This window comes from Atractosteus spatula, chromosome 4 (genome assembly GCF_055471065.1).
Source record: "Atractosteus spatula isolate fAtrSpa1 chromosome 4, fAtrSpa1.hap1, whole genome shotgun sequence".
Classification (NCBI taxonomy): domain Eukaryota; kingdom Metazoa; phylum Chordata; class Actinopteri; order Semionotiformes; family Lepisosteidae; genus Atractosteus; species Atractosteus spatula.
In genome coordinates, this window is record NC_142709.1 from 49,943,396 (window position 1) to 49,957,397 (window position 14,002).

General features: G+C 38.6%; 1 protein-coding gene across 1 annotated transcript in view; it reads right to left on the bottom strand.

Annotated features, from left to right (window-relative positions):
• Positions 1 to 14,002, bottom strand: part of LOC148836488 (polyprenol dehydrogenase) — a 70,834-nt gene that overhangs the window by 17,988 nt on the left and 38,844 nt on the right. The window contains exons 4-5 of the mRNA XM_088914096.1: positions 12,784 to 12,885; positions 6,166 to 6,373 (exon numbers count right to left, since the gene is read on the bottom strand). Of these exons, the coding sequence (XP_088770222.1) occupies positions 6,166 to 6,373; positions 12,784 to 12,885 (310 nt within the window). The remainder of the gene's footprint in view (positions 1 to 6,165; positions 6,374 to 12,783; positions 12,886 to 14,002) is intronic.

The following is a 14,002-nucleotide window of genomic DNA, read 5'->3' on the forward strand; positions in this document are numbered from 1 at the left end:
AACTGCAGTTTCTTACATCCTAGTACTTCGAACCCATTTCTTTCATGAGACACAAGAACACCAGATCAGTTACTGATGTGCTATTTATCTTTTATTGAAGTGTGCTGCTTTCACAGGCATGATTTTAATGGCAAACTGCCAAAAAAGTGTTTTTCTGGTTTACTCTGTGCTTTCAGGTTTTGTTTTTTTATTAGTTTGTGCTGTTTTATTTAGATTTTTTCCCACTGTTGAGTGCCTCTTGACTAGATAATAAATACTAGATATTTATAAATGTTACACGGGCAAACATAATGAAGAGGGGCGTGCAGAGTAGGTGCAAGCTCAGGGGAAGGCAAGAGATTTTATTTTAACCTTGGACATTTTGCATTTCTGAGAAATACAGCCTGAATACTGATGACAACTGTAACGTACTGCCTTGTGAAAAACTATTTACCACGTTTCGTCTGCAATAGCCCAGTTCTCACAGGAAGATATGGGGAGGAAGCAGGAATAATCGCGCATGCTGTCTTATATAAGAAGAGTCTATTGCTAACTTTGTACTAACGCCACACTTCTTGAGATGGCAACACTCACAACTCATCTGTCGCCTACTGTTCTTCATGCCACCTCAGCCGCAGACAAAGACAGAATCTGTCTCTAATCGCTTCAATAAGGCAGCTGCTCACCATACAGCCTGTGCGTGTAGCGGTCATTTGTTCTCATCATTTTCCTGTAACAGGGTAACAGAATTTGAATTTCCTTCACGGCCGAGCAGACAGCACCAGTGCGGGGCTCATGGGCCGCAGTGTGAATGCTGATGCGCTCTCTGCCACTGGGGGAGCCACGCTGAGGAACTCCCGCTTCTCCTAACAGGTGTTTGCTTCCCCAGATATGAAAGAGGTCATTAGCAAAATATTACGGTGGCATGTAATTAGTTATAATTGCCCTCCTGATGATTTTACCAAGTAATTTAAGGGCTGACAACTCTAATTAAATTGTCTGATTTGCTGATATGTTTAACACCTTTTTACAAGTTCAGAACACCAGCACATAAAAGTTAGGTTTCATGTACAGACATTTTCCCAAATGCATTATAAGGATTGGAAAGAAAAAAAATGTGCTCAATATCTAGTCATTCTGAAGCTGTCTTCATTTTATTTCCTCAGAATGCTCCATTGTCTCAGAAAACAGTACTATTGATGGCCTAAGAGGAAGATTTATTTTTCCTTTGAACAAAAGTGCGGGAGGAGCGAACAACAGATGAAATATTTTGACTAGATCACAAACCACAATAAATCAAATTAATCAATAAAATATCGGTGCCAGCAATGGGAAAAGATACAAGGCCCAGTCTTGCACAAAAGTCAAAATGTTACAAGCTTACAGTAATTGCATGGATGTTGTACTCATTTATCTTGTGCTGTCCGGTACACAGAGCAAGGCTTGATTCCAAAGAAAAATAGGATCTATCCATCCATCCTGAAGTCATTACCAGTGTCATTAATATAAACAATCTGAAAATACATTTGGTAGAATAATTTGAAATGCAACATTGATGTAGCCACGTTTCGGCACACATAAGATGGTGATTTAACTGATAGTGTTGCATGAGTCTGAGGTCTATATGAAGAGGGTTCATTGCAGAGAGCTCACATTGAAAAGGCCCGCTATCATTTTGATCCAGTGCACCTGCCTATCTTAGAAATTCTCCACCACTCAGCTTTAAAAAAGAAAGAAAAGTCCCTGACGGAAGACAAGGAGTTATTACATTTTTTTTAAATAAGAAGAGCAGAAGTGCCCTTGGCACACCCCTTCTCATGACTATCCACCAGCGCAGCTCACCACAGGCTCTCGACGTTTCACATGTGCAAAAGCAGTTATTAATTTGTTCAAATTAACCAGAAATGTCATCATTTTAATCTTTGCCGCAGACTTTGTGAGGGCAGCCCCGAGCTGCAGTAATTGGAAAGGACACGAGTTTGAGCCAACCGACTGTACTAATTTCTCCACCTTAGCATCATTCAGAGGACAGGGTGGGTGTCCACAGTCCTACAGGTCGCTTTCAGAACACGGACACGTTTGAGACCTAGGACACAATGTGTGCTGACTGTCAAAATTATTACTGTGATGCAGTCATTAAAATGTAAGGAAATATTAACGCCAAGGCCTTTGAAAACTGGATGGTGACGCAGATACTGCCGCCCTTCCTGTTTTTGTGATCTTTGACTTGCCCTTTGGCTCTTTAAGAGAAAACACTCCCCATGTCATCTTTTGTTGTATTGCAGCTAAAAAAGTAAAAGGAAATCCGTGCATCATATGCAAGTGTGTAATATGTACAACATACTGCACTCTCAGAGTCTCCATGGACTTGTTATCTCTTCTCCATACAATTTTCATATGCTTGCATAACATAGACTAATATAAATAGAGCACAGATAAAAGAAAACAATTGTTACTCACAGAATCCCAAGGCATAGCTACAACTACTGTAATAAAACAAAGGATGCAGGTGAACAGTTTGCTCACTGGGCAATGTCCAATTTTGAGATCCCAGAATAAGTAAAATGACACGGCAGTGATCTCTCGGCTTGTGTACTTCAGAAACGTGTAGTAAGATATAAAATCGACCATAAAATAAGAAGCAAATTGTAAATAAGGAAACATTTTCAGGGAAATAACAGCAGCCTTTCTTTTCTTTTGAAGGGAGGGGAGGAGAAGTTTACAAGGATTATATATCTAGCAGCTTTAAAGAAAAACACAGAAAGACTTTAAAATCTGAGGAAAGCTATCTGAATGGAGCTCTCCAATGCATAAGAAAGGCTTAATCTTTCTCACTGGAAAGCGTTGAATGGATTACGTGCAAGTCATCTTGCTCATTTACAATTTCCTCCTCATTTTGCTCTATGCACTGTGTTGGTACATCAAGTTTTGATCCTGAGGTAAAGTATTCTAAATAAAATGCCATCTGGAGCAAACAGCAGTGAACACATTATGTACAAAGGGAGCCATATTACTGAGAGTAAATCTAATTAAAATTTAAAACAGTTACAGGTAATTGCAGTAATAAAGCAAACACTCTATAGACAGAATAAAAGAAACTTTTTATTCATAAAAAGTTGAATAAAATATATTTCCACCAGTAATACTAAATGAAACTGCTTTAAAACACATCCAAATCACTCTGTCTTAAAGGCAGAAATCTGTTCTAAAACAAGGAAAAGGCTTTTCTTGTATTATCTCAAGTTTACTATTTTCCAGATTTGACTAGGTAGAAAGATAACATTTTTTATAAAGCCATAAAACACAGCAGCTGTCTCTGCTAGGTGGTGATTTGCTAACAACTGGTATTACCAGCAGTTTACAATAGGTAAAAAAATGCAGCATTGTTCTCAGTGACAGAATATGTAAACTGTGAGCACTGAACTCCATCTGTTGCTCACTTCATTTCCAACTCTTAAACTTACCCAACACAAAGGACTGGTCTCCCCACACAACTAGACTCCTTCTCCTGTGTTCTTTACCTTTATACAGATCAACTTCAGGAAGACCAGCTGCATTAGATGCCTGACTTGCAACCTTGCACGCAATTTCTCTCTAGGAATGGCTCCGAGACAGCTGGTCTATTACCACACCCCAGGCCAAATCAAACTCAGGACCTGAAACCGGGAAACACCCGTGATGCCGCCATGCCACCCATGAGTAATAACATACTGAAAAAAAAATAAAAAGCAAAGCACTTTTTTGCTCCTATTCAGAAGCAAGTGAGGCTTCAGTTCAATACATATTTAAGCCTCTGAAAGATAACTGCTGCACATGAGGAAAAAAATGGCAACTTTTTGTTTGCTTCCTTCACAGCTTTTTGACTTTTCATTTTACTTTTACAACTTCATCTAAAACACTTAGCCTGCTCTTTCCACTCATTGGACTGCAGTCAGTCAGTGCCTCTTCCAAGAGCTGAAGGACAGATGGGTTTGTTGTCACTCACAGTCTGAACCACAGTGTGTCCTACAAATCTGTCGCTGTCGTCAAGTCTTGCAGTCCTACGTACGACTTTCACGAGGAAAGCCTGTACTTCTACCAAGGGCCGATTGTAAACAGTGATTTGTAGCTACTCTTGACCTGCTAACAAGAAGGTCAATAGCAAAGACACATTGAGGGGATGTGAATAAAGACTGGCACACTAATATTCCAGTGTTCAAAACCCGATGAATCAGTATGTGACAGCAGATTCAAGTTGCAGCATGAATCATTTCTAGGAGAGTTCAAAACTTTTCACTTGTCTCATATTTTACTTAGGTAAACTGTGCGAGAAAACCATCTTTGCCATTTTTAACAGTATGAGCATGGTAAATTATGTATCCAAACTGGTGGCTATTATTATTCATCCATGATATCACAGATGTCTATAAGCTCCTGGATGAAATACAGTAGATCTGTGGACAAATGGCTTGCTTTGCTCTTGTTTTTCCTTAACATTTTGGGGGAAAAGATGTGATATTGATCCAGGCAAGCAGACTATAAGCTCTGGTAAGGAGCCCAGAGTAAAGACTTAGTGAAAACTCTCCCTGTTGTGCTGTTCACTCACAGACTGTAGACTATTCACAATTCAATTTAAAAAAAACAAACAAAACAAATGTGTTTCTGTCTTTATCTTTATTTCAGATTCAGCAGGTGGTACCCTGAGTTATCACTGTCATATCTCTGTCTCTGCCATATCATGGCTAATGGACTGACACTGCCAGAGATAGTGAAACACGGCCTTTACTGCTGTTTGAAAAAAACAGCTGTCTAAACAGAGGTACACAGAATGGCTGGTGAACAAAGCATGATGATAACTGTCCTTCAGGAGCTGTTCCAAAGATTATTCCCAAAACTCTTTGTATTATGAACATTATTCTAAAATTAAATTTGACAGTGAAGCTTCATCAGATGCCAGGCTTTAGAATTGCATCAGAGTATTGCAATGTGTAGATTTTGACTTTTTAAATAATATGTACAATACTCTTTCCCTTTCTTGGAACATTATGGTAGTGTTTCAAAGACTGCTGTGTACAGGACCTTATTTTAACACCTCAGCACCACAGCACTTCCATTTCCCTAATTAGCTCCTTTTCGTGTTTTGAAAAGCATCTACTAGGTTTTTATTCAGGTGGATGAACAGTCCCAGGATATTTTGAAACAGTACTTTATTTTACTTAGAGATCCATTTTTAAAAATGCTAACCAGACCCCGACTTAATATCAGCTGAGGCAAAGTGGCTGAACAGCTACATGCGGTTTTTCTCCAATTTGCAGCTGCATTTTATTAAACAAAACTGGAAAAGAATAACAGAAATACAAAAAGCAGGAACCCTGGAATTTCCGTCACCATCATAGTGTAACTCAAGTGAGTAATAAACCACACCTGACATGAGACGATTAGCTCCAGTTTTTAAGATGATGTCACTTGCAATTTTCAAGACTGGAGATCCAATACGTAAGACCATGTAAGACTCCAGAAACATGACACACAGGGTGAAGCATGACACCTTCACACCTTTTCATGGGTTTGGAACACCAGTATCTAAAAGTTCAGTCTCATGTACAGAAATATTCTGAATTCATTCTAAAGACTGGAAAGAAAAACACTGTTGAATATCTGAAGTCATTTTAGATTTGTATATATTTTGTTTTTTCTCAAACTGCTCCAGAAAACAATTCTATTGGTGGCCCAAGAGTACTGTATATTTTTCTATGAACAAATGTAGAGAAGCTCAGAAATCTTTGAATCCATCAGAATTCAAGGAATGTTTTCTCTATTCAGACTTCACACAGAGTCTTAGATCCATAAACATCATGTGCAAATGAGAAATCATTAGAAAATAATTTTGTTATATCAAAAACAACATATACAGCTTTATGTGACAGTGTGATTCAAGTGAAGATTTGATTGGCTTAATGAATTTTTAGAAGACAAATCGGATGGGCAGAAATATTCTTTCTAGTCCATCTTATGTGAAAGTGTTTTGGAATCAAGTTCTTTTTCTCTATTTCCAGGAATTTTACTAAACTTCCTGTATTTTGTCCTGCATTTATGTCAAATAAATAACCTTATTTTTTTACCAAGAAATTAAATGGCACAATTTCCTCTTGCCCTAACCATTTTTTTTTCTTTACAGCAGACCAAAAAGGTAAAAGATTAGTGTACCGGCTCTGTAGATCCTCCAGGTTGATTTTCCCCACAAAGTGTGTGGCAGAAGAGACTGTGACGATACGAGCACAGGAGTCCTGCTTCCCAGAATGCTTCAGGGTGTCTAAGAGAAGCTGTGTCAGCATGAAGTGCCCTAGGTAGTTCAATCCAAAGTGTGTCTCGAAGCCGTCCTCTGTCCTCCTCTCAGGAACCAACATGACACCAGCTGAGCACAGAAAGACAAAAAATAAATAGCTCAAAGGGTGTAGAAAATAAATTTGTCAACCACACGTCACTTGGGGGTTATTATTGTTTTGGATGGTTCTTTTGTTTGTGAGAGTTTAAAACAAGAAAAATGTGGTACACAAAACAAAAAAAATAATGAGACTTGCTTTTAGTTTTGAATCCACTCTCCACCTCTGGAGTTTTGGTGGTTAAGGATCTTTGAGAAGATTCTCTGAAGGAATGCATAAAGTTAGCTACACTGTCCAGTTCCAGTTTGAATTGTGAAAATAGACAACTGGCTTTATTAAATCTGTTCAGGACAGTTCAGCGTTAGTTTGATAAAAATGTCAAGAAAGTATAGGAATCAGACATTCGATGAAATAATTTCCATTCTCTCAGCTCAAGAGATGATAATGAAGTATGGACTACATTAGCAAAAAAACAAATGCAAACAAAAACAAAACAAATGCAAAATAATCTATAGGAGTTTGGAAAATAAATCTCCTACAAATTGTATTAAAATAGGTATTTTTGTAGTGACTTCATGTTAACTTTCCAACAGTGCAATTTTAGTAGGCTTTTCTGAAAACAAAGGTACACTTTTCCATGCCCCTGTATGATATGCCAGCCTTTTCATTCCTTTTCTAGAGTACTTTCAAACTCATGCTCAAAAAAGGCTGACTGACAGAAATGTATTTCTAAAATTCCTGTACACAGTGGGTGTCTTTTGAAATCCTCTACAGGTCTGAGCTCTAGCCGTAACTTTTCTGGCTACCTATTCTTAACAGAAATGAAAAGAGTGCTTGGATCTCGGGAACAGGCTGATGGCCCGTTGGTCATGGGTCTGAGACATTGTCTTCTTTTAATTTGGTCTTCGCTCCTCACTGACAAACCCAGACAGTTAATTAGGTGTGCAGCAGCTAAGTGTAGCTAAGCAACATATGCCATCTGTACTTGTTGAAACTTTTGCCTAGTGTGAGGCACAACAGATGGCTTCTGTGTCACCCTCTGAGGTACTGCCTAAACTATAACTTGTTGAAATAAACAGCATGTTCTCAAAAGCAGTCTCGACCAGGAAAGCATTTTCTCTCAAGTTATGCTCGAAAGCTGAGGATGACTATATATTGGTTTTCAAAGGTAACATCAACATGCCACCAGTTTTCATGGACATCCTTGTCAGTCTGGCATTTCTCTCCTTTTTCACTGTTCTCTGCTCAGTGAAAATGGAGAGCCAACAAGCGTTTCCATAGTTAGATGTTTCCTAAATGTCCTGTTCCATCAGAATCTTTCTCCTTGAAGCGAGAGAAGGCCATTTGTTCTTCTCCTGAATGGATCACACCATTCTTTCCATTACTGACACAGGTCAGCCGTTTTCAACAGGTGATTATATTTTCTTTTATTTTGTGTTTTTTATTCCATTCGAAAAGTTTTTTTTTTACTTTATAGCCCATGATTTGGAGCTACTTTTGGAGAAAAACCGAAGCCCCGTCAGGGTCTGGCCAGGTATCTACAGCTACTGTACGTCAACACCCAACTTCAACACCCATGGCTTGCCAGAGCTCTGCCCTCATTCCTGCCCAGCAAGGGGGCAGGAGTGAGGACCGCACGTCCAGCCTCTGAAAGACCCATTTTTGGAGCAACATACAGTTATTTGTAAAGAACGTCACTCTATGCCTAAAGGAGAGATATCATTGGAGAATCTCTAGCTGACAGTGCTGTAGGCTCAACTATACTGTACATCTAAAATATATGTTAGAGTTAGACTAGGAAACAACATACTAATAGACAGAATATTTTGTAAATCACTGGGCAGATGAAAAAAATAGAGAAAATAAGAATTTTCTGAGAGTATTAGTCTCACATGTCAAAAAAACATGTCAGATCCATCTTTAACATTGGCATAAACCTGAGTTATGAAATGAGTAAACCTATTATTCAAAGACACTAAGCCCAAGTAAGAATATGGCTATTTCAGTATTACCCATTAGTTACCTCCATTATGTTTCAGATTTAGCAGGAAAGCATAAAAAATGCAAGGGGTCGATATGGATCCCAAGTTACATAATAGAAGAAGTGCTTCCTGTTCTCAATAAGAACATAAGAAATGTCACAAATGAGAGGAGGACTTTTGGCCCGTCTATCCTTTTTGGTAGCTGGTAGATAATTGATCCAAGGATCTCATCCAGCATTTTTGTGGAAGAAGCCAAACAGAAAATGTCCACTGACCCAACAATGGGCTTAGTGAACACCTACTGTTAGAGTGATGAGAGGTGTTAAACTATGCATTGCACCTGACTCTAAAATGCATCTACAACAATGAAGATTTGCAAAGGTTAGTCTTTAACCTTTTTCATGTAATTAGATTATCTATGGTGTGGAACAAATAACCATTCCCTTTGCCTTCAGCTGTGGATCCTGATATTTGTCTGAAAAGTGACTTATGGAAATGTGGTTTCTGCACCCTATTATCTGAGAGAGATAGGAGAAAGCCATGGCAACACTTTGCAGATGCACAAAAGCTTAAAGACTTTATTTTTTTGCATACATTTGTCACCTGAAACACACCAGCCCACTGCTCTAGTATTCTGTAACAGCAATGCATGGGCTCATTTCCTTTTTTGGCAGTTTGATAAGTGAGAATGTATTAATCTTAAACAGTGTTGATTAAAAAAATGCCAGCTTATCACAAAGACACATCTTGGCTATTAGCATTCAGTTGGTTCCCTGGACATGAAGCACAGTCAGCAGGGGAAACACTGAGAGGGAAATCAGAGGGGTAAAGAAAAATGTCTACTCTTTCTTGGTAAAAATGTGCACCACACAAAGAATCATCTTCGCTGTGTTCTTGGATAGCCATTCATCCTACCCTTATTGCTGGGTAAATGAAGAAAAGTGTTGTAGTGGCAAGCATCTGGCAATTTAAAACACTTTTGCTCCAAGCTAGGTGATTAAGACCTCCAAGACATGCCTGTGTTTTTAATTCTCAGCCCTAGCCCTGGATGGACACTGCATCTTCTGGCTTGTGCTCTAGTCAAGTCCTTAATCACCGGACTCAGTTTGCTATTTGCGACATATTCTATACTGTATGTATATTTGCTTTTATCCACTAAAAATTGGTACTGGGATTTATAATCGGTATCAAACGTGTACCAAGTTTCCTGAGTTTCAAAACTGCTGTCAATCAGTGTTTTTGCTTGAAATGTAACCAGTTGGGTCTTTACAGAAGGACAAGAAGCACTCCTTCGGGGCATGCCTGATCCTGTGTCACTCACACTGTGAGCCTGTCTCACACAGCATCACTCCCACCTGCATCTGTTCATCATCCATTGATCCACTAGGAAGAGCTGTTTAGTCAGAAATAACGGCAAGTTGAGGAGAGGCTCTGTACAGCTCTGTGTGCTGCAGCTCTTGGAGTTGGGTCCTGACACTCAGGATTGACAGGAGAAACAAGATTAGCAAAAGTCTAAAAAGCAAACAGCCATCAATTAACACTGGAGATGCAGGGCTCAGCTGGAATGAAAAACAGCAGACACAGTGTGTTCATCCAGGACCAGGGTTCAAAACTTCTGTTCTTAGGAATTCTTTGTCTTGAAAGATTGGGAATTACAGTATTTAGGATTTCAAAGTTCTTTGTAGAAGCAGCATAACTTTGGTTTAAAAGTGTTTAAGTAAATCCTAAGGTACAGAGTTTTTGTTTTCCTCCCTACCTAGGATTGATTAAGGTTGTTGGAAAGATCGGAAATCTACATCCCTCCTGCTCAACACAAACGACACCAGAGCCCAGATATTCTTGCTTTGCACTTGCTTTAGCCAAGTGTTGACTTTATATCACTTTAGACTCAAACCGATGTTTATCTGAGACTTCATCTTGTGAAGCATTTTTCTTTCCATATAATGACTGCAGATGCAAAACAGGAGAATTGCCAAATCTGTCTCTTAGACTTCTATGGGAGTATTCCATTCTCAGATCTAATGGGACTAAAGTGTCCTATAAAAGAAGCTTACCTAAGCTGGGCCCAATGTCCAGCAGGCTGCTTGCTTGTTCTCGTGTTAATCATTTCTTTGGCTGATGCTTTTATCCAAAGCAACTTGAAGACATTGTAGTTACCTATTTTGTTTGCATACAAGGCATACTCAGTGACTAATAATGACCTACAGTGGATATGGTATCAACCATGTTGTTACTGCTATGTTCTCAACTCTTATTACTATTATTATTGTCATAATGCATCACATACTGGGAACTGAGGCACCAGGTATTTTTTTGCTCACTGGGAGTATGTGTTTTCCTCTCCTCTGCCCACATGGTCTTCCCACATGGTCAACTGTTATTATATTGCTAACTGCTAAAAAACTCTGTAAAGCTCTCTGTGTGTTTATAAAAGGAACTATAACAAATTCATGACTGACTGACATTGAGCTGCATGGTGCAGTGAAAAAGTCACAACACACTATATGCTTGTATGATCATTAGCACTGCACTGTTTAATGTTAACAGTTAAGGACCTGAATGAAGCTTCCTGTACAACAAATACAGATGCTATTCAATTTAGTCTTTAGAACTAAACATTTAGGATCATAGGCTAAAATCTTAGGAACCATGAGCTATGGGTTGTTGGTTTGATGAGACTTGATTGACTTTCCAAGCCAGAACAATCCCCCCAAATCTTAATCCTATTTGAAAAGTGATCAAACCAGTGGAAGGAATAGGTCAATCCCGTTCACCTCATCTAAACCCCACACTGCAGGTAATCCTGCTAAAAGAATGGAATGAGATTGAAAATTATTTCAGAACATTACAGGCTACATGTCACATTCTGTTCTCACTGCTCACAGAGTCATAAAATAGTTCCTTATATTTTGGCAAGTTTGTGTATTTGTTAAGGTAGTAATCTGCCAACTGCAGCTGCCTTGTCTTGAGCACAGACAACCCTTCTTAATGAGAAAATTATTGATTTTAACCTGAACCATAGCTCTAAAGGAACAAGCAATTCCACGCAGAAAAGAAGTGAAATGTTGTCTTAAGAATGTTCCAGAACTGAAATATCTTACATTTCTTCTTTTTTCCTGACTTTCACGGAGGAATTGACCTGTCCTCGCTCTAACGCTGATGTAGCTCCCTGCAAGAACCTAAACCACAACTCCAAACCAATCCTCCTAGTTAGTAAACAAAGCCCCAAAGAAAAGGTTTTGTCATTTGACTCATGTGTTCAATGAATTTTAATTATTATGCTATTTATAAAGCACATCCACCCACAGAGAAGTTAATCATGCAAAAGATTTATTAATTTGCCTGTTTCAAAAGATTACCTTGTTAAATATTTGAGCAAATTAATTTCTCGCAAGCTTCCATTTTTTTCTGCCTTTTTCTATTTAGGCAAACCCTAAGCACGCACTACATCTGATGCTTGTACATATTTTCACCACACAAGCCCCTGACAAATTGACCTTGACGTATTCAGTGAGACACACAAATGGATTTAAGCTTCTCTAACATATTTGTAGACTGACTTGACCAAAGTATTTGAATCAGCCACCTAGTAGCAGGTTGAGCTTTTTTCAGAACGAGCACAGGCTCGGCTTTGGACAGATGTCACATGACAAAAAGGAAATTGCTAATTGGCAATTGGCCATTTTCTTTTTTAAATAAAGCAAATTCATATTTCATAGGTCCAATGGGTAGTGTAGTCCATGGCTACTAATTATATATAGAGGGACATATCATTATTAAACCATGAGTATGCATTTGTAATATTAGATTGTGATTATAGCAATCATAGCACTGCAGAAAATAAGATTCTTAGGTCTGAATTCCCAGGAAATTACACCCTCAGAAGCTTGTTGGTGCCTGAGAAGCAAGCAAAAGCCTGAATGAAGAAACATCGGAATAGGAGGTTTATTTACTTTAAAACTCCCGTGCAGAAAAGCTGATTTTTTTCACAGTCTGATCTCCACTAAAAGAAAACAGCATTGCCCCACTTTCACTGAGATTTAAAATTTAATTCCTCAGCCTTGTTTTTTCCACTTCCCAAACCTATTTTGTCATACCTACTGTATTTGCCATGCTCAGTATCTTTATGAAATGAGACCCTTTCCATTTTGGTTTTTCATTGCGTAGTGGCTCTGTGGCTAAGGATCTGCGCCTGTGGCTGGAAGGTTGCCAGTTCAAATCCTGCAGCCGGCAGAGGAATCCTACTCTGTTGGGCCCCTGAGCAAGGCCCTTAACCCCAACTGCTCCAGGGGTGCTGTACAATGGCTGACCCTGTGCTCTGACCCCAAGCTTCTCTCCCTGTCTGTGTGTCTGTGTCTCATGGAGAGCAAGCTGGGGTATGTGAAAAGACAAATTCATAATGTAAGAAATTGTATAGGGTTAATAAAGTGATGTTATGTTATTACTTGAGAGCCGCTTACCATTGTTGACAAGAACATGTAGTGGAAGGCCTCTGTCTTTAAACGTCTGGACAAACTCTCGGATGGACCTCAGGGATGTTAGGTCAAGGTGGCAGCCCTCCACTGTGAACACAACAGAAATCCACGAGTTTACCAAAGAGAGATCCTGTGACTGCAGATTTTTCAAACCATTAGTTTATACGGAAGTCCTTTGCGGAGTGTCCAGGCTGTATGCAAATCCTCCAGTACAGGAAATTCAAATGTCTTATATTATATTATGCAGTTCATTATCAACACTTCACTCAAGGTTTTGGACATTTAATTCAAACCCTTTCAAACAAATTCCCAGTAACTGGAAACAAAACCAACTGCAAAGTAAAGAACCTGTATTAAATGCAGTATTGATAATTGTTAGGAAGTACAGCATTGGTATTCATTTATTATTTCATATTTTATTTATGCTCTAACCATGACATTTGTTATATTTCTTCTGTCTCAAAGACATCTGAAGTTGTTGTATACAGCACATTACTTTTGTATCACTTTATTATATTTATGTGAAAAACATAATTTTTGTCTTTACAGAATGAGCTAGATATCAAATCTCTTGAACTAGAAAACCTACAGCAAATAAATATTTTTCTTCTAATGTATTCTAAACCTGATTGACTACTTCTAATGTAAGAGATTTTCTTTTGGGGGTCAAGTACGAAAATGCACTTTGTACTGACAAAGTCATACACAATTTCGAATGAAATGAAATTAAAAGTTTAGCTTAACTTTTATAGCATTTGAATTAGAATTGAAGCACACAGTGAGTCGCAGAAGACTTTGTGGTTCTGTACACTAAAACATACTTTTTTCCCAATAGACATAAAGCACTGTTCTGAAGATCTGTGTGATTAAGGTACAGTATAATGAGATTGAGATTTTCCCCCAGTATTTGATCTGGGTCTTGTAGGCACAGTTAACCTTCAGTGCCAGACAACCCATCATCTAGATTTCAAAGCCCACTGTGTGAGACCTATTTAATCCAGGCTATGATTCATTATGAGAAAACCGGTCTTGACATCCAAACAAATAAATCGGAGACATGCATGATGCAGACTATTTATAATGCTCTTCACATGGATCATTAATTTGTTCTATCAATCACCATGATTCAGTTAGAATGCAAATGAAGTACTGCAAAATACAATATACAAGACTGCCTCTGTACAATGCACATGGTTATCCTTAC